This window comes from Callithrix jacchus, chromosome 5, assembly GCF_049354715.1.
Source record: "Callithrix jacchus isolate 240 chromosome 5, calJac240_pri, whole genome shotgun sequence".
NCBI classification, from domain to species: domain Eukaryota; kingdom Metazoa; phylum Chordata; class Mammalia; order Primates; family Cebidae; genus Callithrix; species Callithrix jacchus.
Genome location: NC_133506.1, coordinates 102,080,832 through 102,100,919, shown reverse-complemented (window position 1 = coordinate 102,100,919; position 20,088 = coordinate 102,080,832). Strand labels below are relative to the sequence as shown.

Sequence of the window (20,088 nt, the reverse complement as noted above, 5' to 3'; positions counted from 1 at the left end):
AAAAATACACTGCCAAGTCTATACTACAGACTGGTGTTTTGTTCACATGTAAATTTATTTACTTGGATAGTTTCTTCTTTTTTTTTTTTTTTTGAGGCGGAGTTTCGCTCTTGTTACCCAGGCTGGAGTGTAATGGCACGATCTCGGCTCACCGCAACCTCTGCCTCCTGGGTTCAGGCAATTCTTCTGCTTCAGCCTCCTGAGTAGCTGGGACTGCAGGCACACGCCACCATGCCCAGCTAATTTTTTGTATTTTTAGTAGAGATGGGGTTTCACCATGTTGACCAGGATGGTCTCAATTTCTTGACCTTGTGATCCACCCGCCTCAGCCTCCCAAAGTGCTGGGATTACAGGCTTGAGCCACCGCGCCCGGCCTACTTGGATAATTTCAAGTAAGAAATAAAGGCAAACTAATAATAACTAGATACATTTCAATTTAAGGTCCTTGGTAATATTTGAATAACCATTTCTTTATTGATTATTTAATGTGATTTGCAATTGTATTTTTTCTATTAGTAAATATAAAATATTTTCCAGTGATATAAATTAATATTTCAATTTTTTTTGTCTAGGCAAGCAGTGCTTCCAAAAACATATCAAAAGCAAAACAATTGATTGAAAAAGCAAAAGCTTTACACATCAGTAGGTCAAAGGTAACTGAAGAAATAGTGATTCCCTTAAGGCGCTCCTCTAGGCATCAGACACTTTCTGAAAGGAAGAAATTGTCTGAAACAGAAGTAAGTATTACAAATATCTGTTGGTATAAATTCTCTTCTATTTTGCTGTTTGGAGTGGAAGAAGGAAAGTATTATAAAGTTATAAGGTAGGTTTGTGTGATAGCTTGAAGTGGTAGAAAGAATATTATTTTCAGTTTTGCTTTAAAAGCCTTCTGCTTTTTTGTTTGCAGAATACAGTTTGAATTCTTCTTAAGTCACTCAAGATCTTTCACAGGCTGAACTACCTCTTCCTTTTTTTTTGTTTTTTGAGACAGAGTTTTGCTCTTATTGCCCAGACTAGAGTGCAGTGGCATGATCTCAGCGTGCTGCAACTTCCACCTCCCGGGTTCAAGCAATTCTCCTCCCTCAGCTTCCCAGGTAGCTGAGATTACAGTTGTATTTTTAGTAGAGATGGGGTTTCACCATGACTGGCCAGGCTGGTCTTGAACTCCTGAACTCAGGTGATCTACCCGCCTTGGTCTCCCAGAGTGCTGGGATTACAGGTGTGAGCCACTGTGCCTGGCCCTCTTCCCTTTCTTCAAAACAACTCTTTGCTCTAGTCACACTAAATTGTTCATTTTTCCCTAAATGGTGCAGTTTTCACGGTATTCATTTTATTGTTATCAGCTTGAAATATACATTCCAGGTACTCTCTTCTATGTGAGGAATTCCCACTCAAGCTTTGAGATCCTGCCAACTGCCAGTACCTCCCCTTTTGAAAAAAATACTTAAGTTGTGGCTGGGCATGGCGACTCACGCCTGTAATCCCAGCACTTTGGGAGACCGAGGTGGGTGGATCATGAGGTCAGGAGTTCAAGACCAACATGGTGAAACCCTGTCTCTACTAAAAATACAAAAATTAGCCAGGTATGGTGATGCGAATGTGTAATCCCAGCTACTCAGGAGGCTGAGTCAGGTGAATCGCTTGGAGAGGCAGAGGTTGCAGTGAGCCGAGATTGTGCCATTGTATTCTAGCCTGGGTGACAGAGTGAGACTCCATCTCAAAAAAAAAAAAAAAAAAAAACAAATTTGGGCCGGGCGCGGTGGCTCACACGTGTAATCCCAGCACTTGGGGAGGCTGAGGCGGGTGGATCACAAGGTTAAGAGATCGAGACCATCCTGGTCAACGTGGTGAAACCCGTCTCTATTAAAAATATAAAAAATTAGCTGGGCATGGTGGCACGTGCCTGTAATCCCAGCTACTCAGGAGGCTGAGGCAGGAGAATTGCCTGAACCCAGGAGGCGGAGGTTGCAGTGAGCCGAGATTGCGCCATTGCACTCCAGCCTGGGTAACAAGAGCAAAACTCTGTTTCAAAGAAAAACAAAACAAAACAAAAAGCAAGTTTAATTGAGATATAATTCATATACCATGCACTTCACCATTTAAAGTGTACAGTTCAGTGGCATTTGTATATTGATAGAATTGTGCATTTATTACTATAGTCAATTTTAGAACATTCTCATTACCCCAAAAATAAACTCTTTTCTTCTTAGTTGTCACTCCCCAGTCCCGTCATTCCAACAGCCCTAGCTAACTACTAATCTTTTTCTGTCTCTAGATTTGTCTGTTCTGGACATTTCATATAAATGGTATCATATAACGTGATATTTTTGTGTCTGGTTTCTATTGCTTAGGATGTATTTTCAGGATTTATGTTGTAGCCTCATATTTCTTTTTATTGCCAAATACCCCATTCATCAGTTGATGGACATTTGTGTTGTTTCCACTTTTTGTCTATTCTGAACATTTTACCAACTCCTTCAAGCTTTGCTTGTATTCCAGACTCTTCTGGTGGAATATATAAAAATAAAAAATAACAATAACAAAAAATAATAGCCTAAACACAGTGGCTCATGCCTGTAATCCCAGCACTTTGGGAGGCTTAAGTAGGCAGATCATAAGGTTAGGAGTTTGAGACCAGCCTGACCAACATGGTGAAACTCCATCTGTACTAGAAATTTAAAAATTAGCCAGGCGTGGTGGCATGGACCTGTAATGTAATCCCAGCTACTCGGGAAGCTCAGGCAGGAGAATTGCTTGAACCCAGGAGGCGGAGGATGCAGTGAGCCGAGATCATGCCACTGTGCTCCATCCTGGGCAACAGAGCAAGACTCTGTCTCAACAACAAAAAATAATCAGGCAATTCTCCTGCCTCAGCCTCCTGAGTAGCTGGGATTACAGGCATGCGCCACCATGCCCAGCTAATTTTTTGTATTTTTAGTAGAGACGGGGTTTCATTATGGGAGGGGAGGCTGAGGCAGGTGGATCACCTGAGGTCAGGAGTTTGAGACCAGCCTAGCCAACATGGCAAAACCCCAGCTCTACCAAAAATATAAAAATTAGCCAGGCATGGTGGCATGTGCCTGTAGTTCCAGGTACTCGGGAGGCTGAGGCAGGAGAATCGCTCAAACCCAGAAGGTGGAGGTTGCAGTGCTTCAGCCTGGGGGACAGAGTGAGATTCTGTCTCAAAACAAAACAAAGAAAAAAAAAAACAAAAAGAGAGCAGATGTGGTGGCTCATGCCTGTAATCCCAGCACTTTGGGAGGCTGAGGCAGGTGGATCACCTGAGGTCAGGAGTTCAAGACCAGCATGGCCAAAATGGTGAAACTCTGTCCCTACTAAAAATACAAAATTAGCTGGGTGTGGTGGTGTGTGCCTGTAATTCCAGCTACTTGGGAGGCTGAGGCAGGAGAATTGCTTGAACCTGGGAGATGGAGGTTGCAGTGAGCCGACATTGCACCACTGCACTACAGCCTGGGCAACAAGAGCGAAACTCCGTCTCAAAAAATAAAAATAAAAAAAATAAAAAAGAAAGCCCATGGTCATAATAAACTCACTCTGATATCATATAAACTTGTATGATGTGAGCTTGGATTCCTGCTATTCTGGCATGTGTTTTCTTTCTTTCTTTTTTTTTTTTATAGACAGGGTTTCACCACGTTGGTCAGGCTGGTCTTGAACTCCTGACCTCAGGTGATCTGCCCACCTTGGCTTCCAAAGTGCTTGGATTACAGGCATGAGCCACCATGCCCAGCCTGGCATGTGTTTTCTGTTTCTATCAGGTAATCTCTGATGGGGAGATGTATGGAGCTGGTAATTATTTTTTCTATGGTTTCTATCACTGTGATTCTTTTGAAATTTCAGTGACATTAATTATATGACTTAATTAAATTTCTCTTATTTTGTTTTAGGACTCAGTTATAATAATAGATTCAAGTGCTACTTCTTTAAAGCATCCGGAGAAAAATCAGAAGAAACTTCAGTGTTTAAATGATGTGCTAGGAAAAAAACTTAACACAGCCACTAAAGATGTACCTGGTAATCAGATTTAATAACATTTAGGATGTATTTTAGAATGTTTGGGTTTTTTTGTTTTGTTTTTGTGTTTTGGGGTATTCTGAATGTGCTCATGATTCAAATTTCGTATCTTACATAAGACTTCAACTGTATTATATTTCTATTTTAGTAAGTAAAGTTATGATATAGTGAAGAGTTTTTATTTTTTTTCTTTTCTCTTTTTTTTTTTTTTTGAATCAGAGTCTTGCTCAGTTACCTAGGCTGGAGTACAGTGGTGTGATTTCTGCTCACTGCAACCTTTGCCTCCCAGGTTCAAGCGATTCTCCTGCCTCAGCCTCCCAAGTATCTGGGACTACAGGCCTATGCCACCATGCCCAGCTATTTTTTGTATTTTTAATAAATAGGGTTTTACCATGTTAGCCAGGCTGGTCTCAAACTCCTGCCAGTGAAGAGTTTTTCAGGCTGGGCGTGGTGGCTCATGCCTGTAATCCCAGCACTTTGGGAGGCCAAGGTGGGTGGATCACGAGGTCAGGAGATGGAGACCATCCTGGCCAACATGGTGAAACCCTATCTCTTCTAAAAATACAAAAAATTAGCTGGGTGTGGTGGCATGTACCTGTAGTCCCAGCTACTCGGGAGGCTGAGGCAGGAGAATTGCTTGAACCTGGGATGTGGAGGCTGCAGTGACCCTAGATCTCGCCACTGTACTCCAGCCTGGGTGACAGAGTGAGACTCCATCTAAAAAAAAAGCCGGGGGTGGGGGTTCAAAGAGAAATTGAGTGTATTTTAATTTAATTCATTTCTGTGTATCTTTTGGCTTTGGTTAAGTTGGTGGTTCCTAAACCTGACTGATCATAAAAATCATCATCTGGGTAAATTAAAACATTTAATAAATCTTTTGGTCCTTCCTTCGTCATATTGAATAAAAATTTTCAGAGGTGGGTTGTAGGAATTTCTAGTTAAAAAAAAAATTCCCCAGGAGATTCTCATATTGCCAGGTTGAAAGAACAGATCATTATACAGGAATTTTTTTTTTTTTTTTAAAGACAGGGTTTCACCCTGTTGGCCAGGATGGTCTTAAACTCCTGACCTAAGGTGATCCACTCACCTTGGCCTTCCAAAGTGCTAGGATTACAGGCCTGAGCCACCGCGCCCAGCCATGGAATTTTTTTTTTTTTTAATTGAGATGGTGTCTTGCTTTGTTACCCAGGCTGGAGTATAGTGGCACAATCTCAGCTCACTGCAATCTTCGCCTCCCGGGTTCAAGCTATTCTCCTGCCTTAGCCTCCCAAGTAGCTGGGATTACAGGCACTTGCCACCACACCCAGCTAATGTTTGTATTTTTAATAGAGATGGGGTTTCACTATGTTGGCTAGGCTGGTCTCAAACTCCTGACGTCAAGTGATCTGCCTGCCACGGCGTCTCAACATGTGGGATTACAGGCATGAGCCACCGTGCCCGTGCTGGGATTACAGGCATGAGCCACCGTGCATGGCTGAAATTTTTTAATTAAAAAATTAAATTTGTAAAAGCCAAAAAGATGTTTTGAAAGTAGCTGAAGGTAGAGATGGTAAACGTTGATACTAACCTAAATATTTATTTTTCTAAGGAAAAATGAAAGTTGCTCCTTTATTTCTTGCAAGAAAAGCACAAAAAGCAGCGGATCCTGTCCCTAGTTTTGAGGAAAGCAGGTAAGATCAATACAAATTTTTAAATGCCAAAATATTTTTATGGAATGTATTTGTATTGATTTGTTTACTGTGATGAGAAAGCATGTGAATTATCATTTGAAGCTCTAGGAAGCCCATTTTAAAAGATGACAATATTGAGTTTGGGACAAAAAAACTAAAAAAAAGAAGAAAATAAATAAATAAAAGATGACAATATTGACAATGCTGCAACTGCTATTTGAATATCTTGGCTTTTTGCAAATGCTTTGCCCATCGCTAGATAAAACAGAATAATAAACAAGCAAACCAAAAATACAAAAAGCTGATTATGAATTTTATTCAGTAAATATGTAATACCTACTAGTATGTACCAGGCACTGTTTCTGGTATCAGAGATATGGGGTAAGACAGGACCCATTTCCTGTCCTCATAAGGCTTAAGTGGAGATGGGAGACAGTCTATGATTAAACATTCATTAGGCCAACAAATGAAAAATTGCAGTTGGGCTATGGAGAGGTAAATTCACATTGAGGAGGTTTGCTCTGATTAAAGAAGGCTTCACTGGGGAAATGACATCTTAACTGAAATCTGAACAATGGGCAGGAGTTCACTGGGGGAGGAACTGTGTTTCAGCCAGAGAGAACAGTCTGTGTAAAGTCCCTGTAACTGGAAGGAGCTGATTGAATGCTCCTGTGTCAGGAGCACAGAGAACAAGTGTAAGAGGTGGGTGCCAGCCAACATAGAACGTAGGAGGCCATGTTGAGGGATTTTATCATTATGTTAAGAGCAAATAAGAAGCAGCCAAAGGGTTTTAAATGTAAATATGGACATAAACAGACTTGGATTTTAGAAGTTTAATCTCCCTGCTGGATAAAGAATGACATGGAAGAGGGGTTAGAGTGGATGTAAGAGTCCAGGTGTTGTGAGATGATGGGGGTGAGGACTAGGTTGCTGGGGATGACATACGAAAAGATTCTGGGAGATGAATTAAAAATCTCTTGATGATTAATTAGATTTGTGGGGTGAGGGTGTGGGTGAGGAAGATGTAGTATGACATGTAAGTTTTAGTTTATGCACCTGGATGGCATGATGGAAGAAGATCAGGTCTAGGAGCATCATGGGTTCAGATTATCTTTTCTTTCTGTTTCAGTTTTATTGAGGTATAATTATATATTGTTAAGCAAACACAACTTAAGTATGCAGTTTTGACAAGTACATCTTATCAAGAAATAAAATCTTTCTTTTAGCTCAGGAAGGTTTTGTGTCCTCTTATCCCCACCAACACTATCATGACAAGAATACCAAAATTTTCTGGTTTCTATTTCTATCAGTTAGTTTGATTTCTATTACCATAGATAATTTTGTCTGTTCTGTAACATCATGTAAACTTCATATATGTATTATTTTGTGTCTGGCTGCTTTTGCATAGTATATACACCCACAAACACATATACATGTACTTTTTTTTTTCTTTAAGGCGGAGTCTTCCTCTGTTGCCAGGCTGGAGTATAGTGGTACAATTACAGTTCACTGCAGCTGTGACCTCCCAGGCTCAGTGATCCTCCCTCCTCCCTCAGCCTCCCAAGTAGGGAGGCATGTGTCACCATGCCCAGCTAATTTTTTGTATTTTTTTTCCTTTGGTAGAGACAGGGTGTGCCATGTTGCCCAGGCTGGTCTTGAACTTTTAGAGTCAGGTGATTCACCTACCTTGGCCTCCCAAAATGTTGGGATTACAGGTGTGAGCCATGATGCATGGTCAACTCTCAGTTCAAAGTATATATTTTGGTGAGCTTTGTCAGTTACACACAGTGAAAGCACCACAATCAAGATACCAAATTATTTCTACTACCTGCCTCAGATGTGTCATGCTCTTTTACAGTCCGTTCTCTAAGTGGCCCCAACCCAGCCAAATGCCAGTCTCTTTTCTGTATACTAATTTATATTTTCTAGAATTTTATGTTAATGAAATCATATAGTACATGCTCTTTTGTGTCTGGCATCTGAGAGTTGGCATCATGATTTTGAGATTTATTCATGTTGTCAAATACATCATTAGTTTTTCTTCTCTTTCTCTTTCTCTTCCTCTTTCTCTTTTCTTTCTTTTCGTGACAGGTTCTCACTCTATTGCCCAGGCTGGATTACAGTGGCATGATCTTGGCTCACTGCAACCTCCGTCTCCCAGGTTCAAGTGATTCTTGTGCCTCAGGCTCCTGAGTAGCTGGGATTTCAGGCACCTGCCACCAAGCTTGGCTAATTTTTGTATTTTTAGTAGAGACAGGATTTCACCATGTTGGCCAGGCTGGTCTTGAACTCCTGACTTCCAGTGATCTGCCAGCCTAAGCCTCCCAAAGTGCTGGGATTACAGCTGTCCCGCCTGGCCATATGTTTGCTGAGTAGTGTTCATTGTATGGATATACCACTTTTTGTCTCTCCATATACCTATTAATGGACATCTGGGTTGTTTCCTTTTGTCTTTTCCTTCTGCTTTAAGAGATAGAGTCTTGAATGGGCACGTTGGCTCACGCCTGTAATCCTAGCACCTTGGGAGGCCGAGGTTGGCAGATCATGAGGTCAGGAGTTTGAGACCATCCTGCCAACATGGTGAAACCTCGTCTCTGTTAAAAATACAGAAATTAGCTGGGCATGGTGGCAGGCACCTGTAATCCCAGCTACTTGGGAGACTGAGGCAGGAGAATTGCTTGAACCTGGGAGGTAGAGGTTGAGTGAGCCAAGACCATGCCATTGCACTCCATCCTGGGCGACAGAGCGAGACTCTGTCTCAAAAAAGAAAAGGAAAGAGAGATGGAGTCTTGCTTTGTTGCTCAGCCTGGTCTTGAATTCCTGGGCTCAAGCAATCTTCCTTCCTCAGCCTTCAGGGCAACTGGGACTCAGGCGTGTACCACTGCACCGAGGCATTTCCAGTTTTAAGCTATGGGGAATAAAGCTGCTATAAACACTCATGTTTAAGTCTTTGTGAGGATACACATCTTCATTTCTCTTTTTAATTTTATCTATTTGAATAGCTATGTAGTCATATTTCATAGTTTTAATTTACATTTTTCTTGTGTCTCCTGATGGTGAGCATCTGTCATGTGGTTGTTGGCTTTTGCATATCTTCCTTAGGGAAATCTTTTGCCCATTTTCTTATTGACTTGTCTTTCATGTTGTTGAGTTGTGAGGGTTATTTATATATTCTGTCTACATGTCCTCTGTCAGATATATGGTTTTGCAAATATATTACCTTACCTTTTTATTTGTTGTATTTTTTGAGTATAGAAACTTGATAATGTCCAATTTTTGGGTTTGACAAGCCTAACATTTAAAAGACACAGAGAACCTAGAATAGACAAGATAATCTTGAAAAAGAAGAAAAATTTGAAGGTCTGTGCACTACGTGATTTTAAGACATTGAACAAACCTACAGTAGTAAAAGTGTGTTGTGTTTATATAAAAACAGAAAAATATCAGTCTGGGCAGCATTGTGGGACTTCATCTCTATTAAAAAAATAATAAAAAATTAGCTGGGCATGGTGGTGTATGCCTATAGGCTCAGCTACTTGGGAGGCTGAGACAGGAGGATCCCAGGAGCCTGGGAAGTCATGGCTGCAATGAGCCATAATCACACCACTGCACTCAAGCTTGGGTGACAGAGCAAGACCTTGTCATTAAAAAAATAAAAACTTTTGCTCTTCTTAAAAATTTGAAAATATATAATAAATTTTTGTTTATTATAGAGACCATATAATACTGTAGAACACTTGAAACTATTCCCCCTATCTGGCTATACTTTTTTTTTTTGAGACAGAGTTTCGCTCTTGTTACCCAGACTGGAGTGCAATGGCACGATCTCGGCTCACTGCAACCTCCGCCTTCTGGGTTCAAGCAATTCTCCTGCCTCAGCCTCCCGAGTAGCTGGGACTATAGGCGCGCACCACCATGCCCAGCTAATTTCTGTATTTTTAGTAGAGACGGGGTTTCACCTTGTTGACCAGGATGGTCTCGATCTCTTGACCTCGTGATCCACCTGCCTCGGCCTCCCAAAGTGCTGGGATTATAGGCGTGAGCCACTGCGCCTGGCCTCTAGCTATATTTTTATATCTGTTAACCAACCTCTGGCTATGTCTCCTTCTCTCCTCCCCTCCCCTACCTTGACTAATCACTATTTTATTCTCTGCTTCTATCAGATTGTTTTTTGTTTTGTTTTGTTTTTTTTGAGATGGAGTCTTGCTCTGTCACCCTGGCTGGAGTACAGTGGCACACTGTCGGCTCACTGCAACCTCCCTCTCCCAGGTTCAAGCGATTCTCCTGCCTCAGCCTTCCAAGTAGCTGGGATTACATGTACCACCTGGCTGATTTTTGTATTTTTAGTAAGAGACTGGGTTTCACCATGTTGGTCAGGCTGGTCTTGAACTCCTGACCTTGTGATCCGCCTGCCTTGGCCTCCCAAAGTGCTGGGATTACAGGTATGAGCCACCATGCCTGTCCTTTTTTTTTTTTTGACAGAGTCTTGCTCTGTTGCCCAGGCTAGAGTACAGCGGTGTGATCACAGCTCACTGCAGCCTCGACTTCTGGGTTCAAGTGATCCTGCTATCTCAACTCCCTAAATAGCTGGTACCACAGATGTATACCATTATGTCCGGTGAATTGTTTTTTTGGTAGAGATGATTTCTTGCTACGTTATTCAGGCTAAGGTTAATTTTTTAAGCTTCCACATAGGAGTGAGAACATTTGGTGTTTATCTTTCTGTGTTTGGCTTATTTCACTTAATATAATATTCTCCAAGCTCTAAGACATCTCTTACTAGAGGTCTTGGGTAGTTCAGTTAGAAAAGAAGAATATAAAAGGACATAAAGGTTTGGAAAGGGAGAAGTAAAACTATCCTTATTTGCAAATGATACATTAAAAAGAAATTATTATTTAAAAATATATAGGGTAGGGCAGGCATAGTAGCTCATGCCTGTAATCTCAACATTCCGGAAGGCTGAGGTGGGTGGGCAGATCTCTTGAGACCAGGAGGCAAGACTGCCTTTTTTATTTTTATTTTTTTGAGATAGTCTTGCTCTGTTGCCCAGGCTGGAGTGCAGTGGCACCATCTTGGCTCACTGCAATATCCGCCTCCCGGGTTCCAGCAGATCTCCTGCCTCAGCCTCCCAAGTAGCAAGGACTACAAATTTGTACCACCACACTCAGCTAATTTTTGTATTTTTAATAGAGACAGGGTTTCATCATGTTAGCCAGGCTGGTCTTGAACTCTTGACCTCAGGTGATCCACCCACATCGGCCTCCTAAAGTGCTGGGATTACAGGCATCAGCTACCATGCCTGGCCAGGAGAACTGCTTTAAGGAGTTCAAGACCAGCCTGGGCAACCAAGTGAGACCATGTCTCTAGGGAAAAAAGTAAAACAAAAAATTAGCTGGGCATAGTAGTGCATACCTGTACTCCTAGCTACTTGGGAGGCTGAGGCAGGAGGATCACTTGAGCCCAGGAGTTCAGGGCTACACTGACCTATAATTGCGCCGCTGCATTCCAGCCTGGGTGAAAAAGCAAGATTCTCTCTTTAAAATAAATAAATAAATAAAAAACAAGAACAAACAAAAAAACGAGAAAAATTACGGATCAGCTTTAGTAATCTCTTTTGCTTTCCTAGTAGCTTGATGAATTTCTGTGTATGTATTAATTATTTTTAGAATTGGGGTCTCGCTGTGTTACCCAGGCTTGTCTTGAATTCCTGGCCTCAAGTGGGCTTCCTCCCTCATCCTCTTGGTAGCTGGGAGTACAAGTGTAGGCCACTGCACGTGGCTGAATCTGTGCTTTAAGAAAATTCTTGCTAAATGGCAGCCTAAAATGGGGAAGGCATCTGTTTGAGCATGCTATTATCTTACTTGCATTTGATTTACCTAGCAGAATTGTTTGAAGGAATAAATTTGCTAATTTTGGACTATTTATAGTTTGATTTCTTATTCTTATGTTCCTAAATCTGTGTACCATGAAATCTTTTTTTTTTTTTTTTTTTTTGGAGGCAGAGTCTTGCTCTCACCAAGCTGGAGTGCAGTGGCATTATCTTGGCTCACTGTAACCTCCACCTCCTAGGTTCAAGCAATTCCCCTCCCTCAGCCTCCCAAGTAGCTGGGACTATAGGCGCGAGCCACTGTGCCCAGCTAATTTTTTTGTGTTGTAGTAGAGACAGTGTTTCACCATGTTGGCCAGGATGGTCTCGATCTCCTGACCTTGTAATCCTCCTGCCTTGGCCTCCCAAAGTCCTGGGATTACGGGCATGAGCAACCATACCCAGATGAAAGATTTAAATTTAATTTAAATTTAATTAATTTATTTATTTTGAGACAGAATCTTGCTCTGTCACCAGGCTGGAGTCCAGTGGCACGATCTCAGCTCACTGCAACCTTTGCCTCCTGGATTCAAGCACTTCTGCTTTAGCCTCCCAAGCAGCTGGGATTACAGGTGCGTGCCACCATGCCCAGCTAATTTTTGTATTTTTCGTAGAGATGAGGTTTCACCATGTTGGCCCAGATGGTCTCCATCTCTTGACCTTATAATTTGCCCGCCTTGGCCTCCCAAAATGCTGGGATTACAGGTGTGAGCCACCACTCCCGGCCCTAAGATTTTTAAAAAATAATTTATGTAGAAATAACTTTAAACTTAGAGAGGTACCAGAGACTCCCATATCTCCTTCACCAAGATTCCTCACATTCTTGACCTTTTCTTGTTTTTGTTTTTTTCTTGAGACAAAGTCTTGCTCTGTCACCCAGGCTGGAGTGAAATGGTGCGATCTTGGCTCACTGCAACCTCCACCTTCCATGTTCAAGCAGTTCTCCTGCCTCAGCCTCCTGTGTAGCTGGGACAGGTGCCCACCACCATGCCTGACTAATTTTTTGTTTTTAGTAGAGACAGGGTTTTGCCATGTTGGCCAGGCTGGTCTCGAACTTCTGATGTCAGCTGATCCATCTGCCTCAACCTCCCAAAGTGCTGGGATTACAGGTGGGAGCTACTGCACCCTGACCGTTTTTATTAAAGAGTGCACATTTTATGTTCTATAGGATAACCCTCAACCTTGGTCTGTCTCATTTCCTTATAACCGGACCCAGCTTGTACAGTCTTGTCAGGATTACCACAGAAACAGTGCCTTGCTCTCCTTGGTGCATCATGCACGGAGGCATATCAGCTGGACGTGTTGATATCTGCCAGATTTGTCCATCTTAAATTTATCCTTTTCCCTTTTAAATTGACTAATATTTTGTGGAACAGTATTCTAAGATTCTGTACCAGTATCTTTTATTCTCTTTTTTTCTTTTTCATTTTTTGAGACAGGGTCTTACTCTGTCACTGAGGCTAGAGTGCAGTGGCACAATCTCAGTCCCTGCAATCTCTGCCTCCCGGGTTCAAGCGATTCTTGTGCCTCAGCCTCCCAAGTAGCTGGGATTATAGGTGTGCACCACCACACCTGGCGTATCTTTAGTAGAAACAAGGTTTCACCATGTTGGCCAGTCTGTCTCAAACTTCTGGCCTCAAGTGATCTGCTTGCTTCAGTCTCCTAAGGTGCTGTAATTACAGGCATGGCTACCTTTCCCGGCCTCTTTTTCTTTTTTAAAATTAAAAAATAGATCTTACTATTTTGCCCAGGCTGGTCTTGAACTCCTGGCTGGGATTACAAATTTGAGCCACTGCACCTGACTAAATGCCAAAATCTTGTTTCTCATCAAACCTGCAATTATTGGTCTTGATATTGATAAGATCCACATGATGATGGTTTCCAAATGCTGATTCTCCTTTACAGTCATTCTTTCTCTATTTGTTAGTTGGCTGCTATAAGGAGGAGCTTTTGTATCTCCTCAGTTTCTGTTTATTCTCTTATCTCTAAATTTTTAATTTATCCACTGGATTGTAATCCATTCATTTTACTTATTTTGGTACTCAAATTATTTTTAATTTGGCCAGTGTGAGCTCTTCAGCTTGGTTTCTATGTTCCTTTGACATGTCCTCATAATTTATCGAGCATTTCTTTTTTTTTTCATTAAAAAGAATTATTTTAACTTTTTTTTTTAAATAGAGATGGGGTTTCGCCATGTTGGCCAGGTTGGTCTTGAACTCCTGACCTCAGGTGATCCGCCCGTCTCAGCCTCTCAAAGTGATGGGATTACAGGCGTGAGCCACTGCGCCCAGCCTGAGCATTTCTTAAGCTGTGGAACAGGAAGATATTCTAGGCCTCTCTTTTACCTGCCTTGTCTCAGCTCTTCAGTAAGACATTTATCTACAGACCCCTGGTTCTTTTATGTGGAGGTGCTCATTAAGCTCATTGCTCCTGATGTGGCAATCCTTCTAGGCCTCTTCAGTAGATAAAGTTAGGATATTGTGTTTGTCTGTTTTGAATTGCCATAAACGTATACCTAAGACTGGGTAATTTATAAAGAGGTTTATTTGGCTCATAGCTTTGCACGTTTGTACAAGCATGGCACCAGCATCTGCTCAGCTCTTAGTGAGGCCTCAGGAATCTTTAACTCATGGCGGAAGGGGAAGGGTGAGCAGACGTGTCAGCCACATGGTGAGAGAAGTAGCAAGAGAGAGGAGGAGGTGCCAGCCTCTATTAAACAACCAGCTCTCTGGTGAACTAATAGCTAGAGAACTTACTCATTACTGTGAGGACAGCACCAAGCCATTCATGAGGGATCTGCCCCCATAACCCCAGACACCTAAGCCTGCCTCCAATGTTGAAGGTTATATTTCTTTCTTTCTTGTTTTTTTTTTTTTTTTTTTGAGATGGAGTCTTGCTCTGTCGCCCAATTGCCCAGGCTGGAGTTCAATGGCATGATCTTGGCTCACTGCAACCTTCACCTCCCAGATTCAAGTGATTCTTCCTGCCGCAGTCTCTCAAGTAGCTGGGATTACAGGCGCCTGCCATCATGCCTGGCTAATTTTTGTATTTTTAGTAGAGATGGGGTTTTGCAGTGTTGACCAGACTGGTCTTGAACTCCTGACCTCAGGTGATTCGGCTCCCAAAGTGCTGAGATTATAGGCGTAAACCACCATGCCCAGCCTATATTTCAATATGATATTTGGAGGGGACACACACATCTAAACCATATGAAATATATATGTATGTATATATATATATATATGTACACACATACATTCGAAACTATTTTCTATGTGTGTTATATGTGTATATGCATGTAATATATGTGTAACATACATTCTATATAATATGTATATTTTATATTAGTACCTTGTACCTGTCTCCTTAATACCTGTCTTCTGCTATAGGGACATACTAATTTAACTACAATTTTTTTTTTTTTGAGATGGAGTCTTGCTCTGTTGCCAGGCTGGAGTGCAGTGGCACAATCTCGGCTCACTGCAACCTCTGCCTCCTGGGTTCAAGAAATTCTTCTGCCTCAGCCTCCCGAGTAGCTGGGACCACAGGCATGTGCCATCACGCCTGGCTAATTTTTGTATTTTTAGTGGAAACAGGGTTTCACCATGTTGGCCAGGATGGTCTCGATCTCTTGACCTCATAATCTGCCCACCTCGGACTCCCAAAGTGCTAGGATTACAGGCATGAGCCACCACGCCTGGACTTAACTATAATTTTACCCATGTTTTCCTCCTTCCCTCCAATTAACAGTAAAAAAAGCACACCTCCTCTTTTCAAAAATTAATTTTTCTATCTGGCTTTATAGCTCATTTCCCCTTCATTTCACTCAAAGAAGAAAGGAAGACAGAATACAGAAAAAGGTTTTGTAGCCTCTTTTGAATTACCTGTCCAAATATCCAATTGCACAGAATATTGCCATTCTTTTTTTTTGGAGATGGAGTTTCGCTCTTGTTACCCAGGCTGGAGTGCAATGGCGCGATCTCGGCTCACCACAACCTCCGCCTCCTGGGTTCAGGCAATTCTCCTGCCTCAGCCTCCTGAATAGCTGGGATTACGGGCACACGCCACCATGCCCAGCTAATTTTTTGTATTTTTAGTAGAGACGGGGTTTCACCATGTTAACCAGGATGGTCTCGATCTCTTGACCTCGTGATCCACCTGCCTTGGCCTCCCAAAGTGCTGGGATTACAGGCGTGAGCCACCACGCCCGGCCATATTGCCATTCTTGCTGTCTCTACAGACAGGCTAGGAAGGGCATATAAGCTGTGACACACCACCCCCAACCTCCTCCTTCTACCACTCCAGCCTCCCATTCTCCCCCATCCTTTTGCCTCCATCCCACTCTTGCCACTTTCAGGAGCAATGAGCTTAATGAGCACCTCCACATAAAAGAACCAGGGGTCTGTAGATAAATGTCTTACTGAAGAGCTGAGACAAGGCAGGTAAAAGAGAGGCCTAGAATATCTTCCTGTTCCACAGGTTAAGAAATGCTCAGGCTGGGTGCAGTGGCTCACGCCTGTAATCCCAACACTTTGAGAGTCAGCTTTCCTATGATTTGCAATCTGAAGATAAACTAGGCAAAACTGAGACAATAAGGACCCTACTCTTCCTGCTGTTACATTGGAAATACTTACATCAGAAGTTCTTGTATTAACTTTATGAAATAGGACACTGATTTTCTTTCCTGATTGTTTAACAAGAAAACAAAAGGCAAGAGGGAAAAACCCACCTACCACCCAAAGATAGCCCCTGTTAACATTTTGGTGGATGTCCTTCAAGTTATTTTTTTCTATATGTATTTACTTTTATTTAATTTCTTAACATGGGTAGACTTTCAGTTTTGTGATAAGCAAAAAAGAACGTGACCAGCTTATATTTTAGGTAATTTTATTACCTAAATGTATTAAATAAATTTAATAAAATTAATATTTGTCAGTATTTTGCTGGGCGTGGTGGATCATGCCTGTAATCCCAGCACTTTGGTAGGCCAAAGTGGGTGGATCACGAGGTCAGGAGTTCGAGACCAGCCTGGCCGAGATGGTGAAACCTCATCTCTACTAACAATACAAAAATTAACTGGGTGCGGTGGCATATGCCTGTAGTCCCAGCTACTCAGGAGGCTGAGGCAGGAGAATCGCTTGAACCCGGGAGGCGGAAGTTGTAGTGAGCCAAGATTGTGCCATTGCACTCTAGCCTGGGTGACAGAGTGAGACTCTGTCTCAAAAAAAAAAAACCAAAAAACAGGCCAGGCATGGTGGCTCACGCCTGTAATCCCAGCATTTTGGGAGGCCGAGGTGGGTGGATCACGAGGTCAAGAGATCGAGACCATCCTAGTCAACATGGTGAAACCCCGTTTTTACTAAAAATACAATTAGCTGGGCATGGTGGTGCGCGCCTATAGTCCCAGCTACTCGGGAGGCTGAGGCAGGAGAATTGCCTAAACCCAGGAGGAGGAGGTTGCGGTGAGCCGAGATGGTGCGATTGCACTCCAGCCTAGGTAACAAGAGCGAAACTCCGTCTCAAAAAAAACCAAAAAACCAAAATATTTGTCAGTATTTTATATAAAATTACCTAAGATATAAAATTTTAATAAAATGTATACATTATATAATTATATTTTATATATAAAGTTTATATTTAAATATTTTATATAAAATTACCTAATATATATTTTATATATAGGTAAATTTCTGCCTCCCAGCCTCAAGCAGTTCTCGTGCCTCAGCCACTTGAGTAGCTGGGATTACAAGCACAATGCCACCACGCCTGGCTAATTTTATGTATACTAATTAGTAGAGGTGGGGTTTCTTTTTTTTTTTTTCTCCTTCAGGAACATTTATTTCCTGGTCAGAAAAGCAGGAACAGGCGCCTCTGCCTGAGCCCAGCAGACACAAGACGACCGGGGACGGGCTGGGGTGGCACAAATGATCTCAGCTCTGTGTGCACTTGGTCCCTTGTTTGTTCCTGGCTGGGTCAGGGAGGGCCTGCTGGGGGTGGTGGCACTGAGCCTGAGGGAACAGGCAGCAGGCTAGTGGCCCAGGGATGGCACGGACGGAGGCAATAAATACTGATGGCCAGGAAGGGTTCCTGGCTGGGCCCAGGCGGGGTGGGTGAGGCTGTCCGTCCAGGGCTCTCTTGGGGGTGGGCTCTGGGCGCTGCCCGCCAAGACAGAAAAGGCAGAGGCAGGACAACACCCAGCCTCCTGGATGGTACTGAGGTGACTGAGTTTTGGCAATTTGGCTTTCCCCAAGCCGCTGGAGCCATCCCCACAGCCCTGGCCAGGGCAGGGGCGGGTGGGCCAGGCACTGGTAGGCTTGAGGGCGGCAGCAGCATCCCACACCTCCCTGGATCACTGGGTTTGCCACCGGGTATGGGACAGGGAGACCACATGCTCATGCAGACACAGGGAGTTAGAGGTTAGTGAGGCCCCCACGGCACGTTCCACATGTTAAGGCATTATGGTTAGACAGGACTGACAGTGACGGGGCGGGGGGGGGGTGGCTGGCCAAGGAGCGGCGGGGCTGGAGGGTGGCCTGGTCCCCACAAGGCCCTGCATCCCACATCCCAGCTCCGCTGTGGAGCGGCAGACAAACATGTTCTGGGCAGCCACGGGGCTTGGAGAATGGAAGCACCCGTGAGCCCCCTGGGCTGCTCCACTCCCTCCTGAGGCCAGGCCTCAAGTGTGATGGGGAGATAGGACTTGGGGGGCACAGAAAGGGCAGCAGAGGCCTGGCTAGGGCCTCTCTCTCCCACAGCACAGGCAGAAGCAGCAACAAGACAGGAGACCACAGAGGAGGCTGGGCCTGTGGGCAGGGGAGGGCTGAGGGGGTTGGAGGCACTCAGCTGCACCAGGCCAGGAAGGCGGACCAGGGTGGGAGTGGCATGGGAGGGCCTGTCAGCACTTTGGTATGGGGAGGGGAGGGGCTGGGGGACACATCCGCCTGTCCGTCGTCCGTCCGTCCATCCGTCTGCCCTGTCCGCCTCCGGCCGGGACTCAGTCCTTCCACTCCTTTTTGATGGTGAGATTCCACTCCCAGGACAGGTGGTCAGTCTTGTCGTCGTCTGTAAATCGGGACTTGATGCTGTAGCTGCCCCGGGCCAGCATGCCCTTGGGCGCCTCCTCCACGGTGGTCAGGAACTCATACTCCTCAGCCCCGGACCCATAGCTGCCCACCATGTAGTCAGTCTTGTCAATCTTGACGCCTTTCCTGTATGTGTGCTGGATGTACTTCATGCCAGACACGATCTCTCTGTTCACCCGGAAAGAGATTTTTATCCGGTACTCCACGCCCTCCTTCAGCACAAATGACTGCTTCTTGAAGCTCTCCAGGTCACCTGTCAGGTCCAGCTCCAGGGGTGCTGGGGCCGAGCTGCACACCAGGGTCAGGCCAGTCACGACGACGTTGGGGACGTTAGGGTCTGCAGAAACAGCCACGCGGCCCAGCAAGGCCTCCTTGTACTTTCGCAGGCTCTCATCATCCTTGTCCAGCTCCTGGATCTCCTGGATGCTCTTCTGGGCAGGGGGCTTATAGTTGACTGAGTGCTCATCTTCCTCATTCTCTGCTGCAATCTGGGCCAGCTGCTCGGCTGTGGGCTCCTGCTCAGCCATGCTCACTCTTAACCTGGGTTGGGACACCGGAGGGTTCGGTGGCGCGGCTCTGGCTCCCTCCCGCAATAAATGACGAACCAAGGTGGGGTTTCAACATGTTGACCAGGCTGGTCTTGAACTCCTTGCCTCAACTGATCCACCCACCAACCTCAGCCTCCCAGAGTACTTGTTGCAGGCATGAGCCACCACGCCCAGCCCTAAAATGTTTATTTTCTAGGTAGTATAGTTTATTCTTTTGTTTATAACCTTAGCTTTTCTTTTTCAAATCATTTTCTTAAAGTCAAGATACGTCTGAAAAATCTCTGGATTGTGATGTTCAATGTAAAGCAAAGCGTGACTTCCTAATGAGTGGTTTGCCAGATTTGTTGAAACGTCAAATTGCAAAGAAAACTGCTGCACTGGATGTGTACAATGCAGTGAGTACAAGCTTCCAGAGAGTCGTTCATGTGCAACAAAAGGATGATGGTGAGTTTGTTTTTTATTATTGAATATTTACTCTTCAACTGTTAGAAGTAACATTAAACTGGCCGGGCGCGGTGGCTCACACCTATAATCCCAGCACTTTGGGAGGCCGAGGCGGGTGGATCACGAGGTCAAGAGATTGAGACCATCCTGGTCAACAAGGTGAAACCCCATCTCTACTAAAAATACAACAATTAGCTGGGCATGGTGGCATGCGCCTGTAGTCCCAGCTACTCGGGAGGCCGAGGCAGGAGAATTGCTTGAACCCAGGAGGCGGAGGTTGCGGTGAGCCGAGATCGTGCCATTGCATTCCAGCCTGGGTAACAAGAGCGAAACTCCATCTCACAAAAAAAAAGTAACATTAAACTATGTAAGTTGCTTAAAGATGAGGCTGAGGTTTAATCATCATTCTTTTTTTTTGAGATGGAGTTTCACTCTTGTTGCC

The 20,088-nt window shown here is 43.9% G+C and overlaps 2 protein-coding genes across 6 annotated transcripts in view; one reads left to right on the top strand and one right to left on the bottom strand.

Annotated features, from left to right (window-relative positions):
• ATAD5 (ATPase family AAA domain containing 5) overlaps positions 1-20,088 on the top strand; it is a 67,064-nt gene that overhangs the window by 12,167 nt on the left and 34,809 nt on the right. For 3 of the 4 annotated variants that reach the window (XM_035300864.3, XM_078373858.1, XM_078373861.1), the window contains exons 4-7: positions 573-737; positions 3,909-4,035; positions 5,624-5,705; positions 19,462-19,646. In XM_035300864.3, the coding sequence (XP_035156755.1) occupies positions 573-737; positions 3,909-4,035; positions 5,624-5,705; positions 19,462-19,646 (559 nt within the window). The remainder of the gene's footprint in view (positions 1-572; positions 738-3,908; positions 4,036-5,623; positions 5,706-19,461; positions 19,647-20,088) is intronic. The other variant, XM_078373860.1, reaches the window with a different exon arrangement.
• LOC118153804 (rho GDP-dissociation inhibitor 1-like) lies at positions 17,377-19,255 on the bottom strand. Of its 2 annotated transcripts, XM_054256144.2 has the most exons (2): positions 18,733-19,255; positions 17,377-18,654 (listed from the first exon to the last, which is right to left on the bottom strand). In XM_054256144.2, exons 1-2 carry the CDS (start codon positions 19,179-19,181, stop codon positions 18,567-18,569), a joined length of 537 nt encoding a protein of 178 aa, XP_054112119.1. In that variant the 5' UTR covers positions 19,182-19,255; the 3' UTR covers positions 17,377-18,566. The 2 variants fall into 2 exon arrangements, with proteins under 2 accessions (XP_054112119.1, XP_035156759.1); XM_035300868.3 differs by having other exon boundaries at positions 17,377-19,255.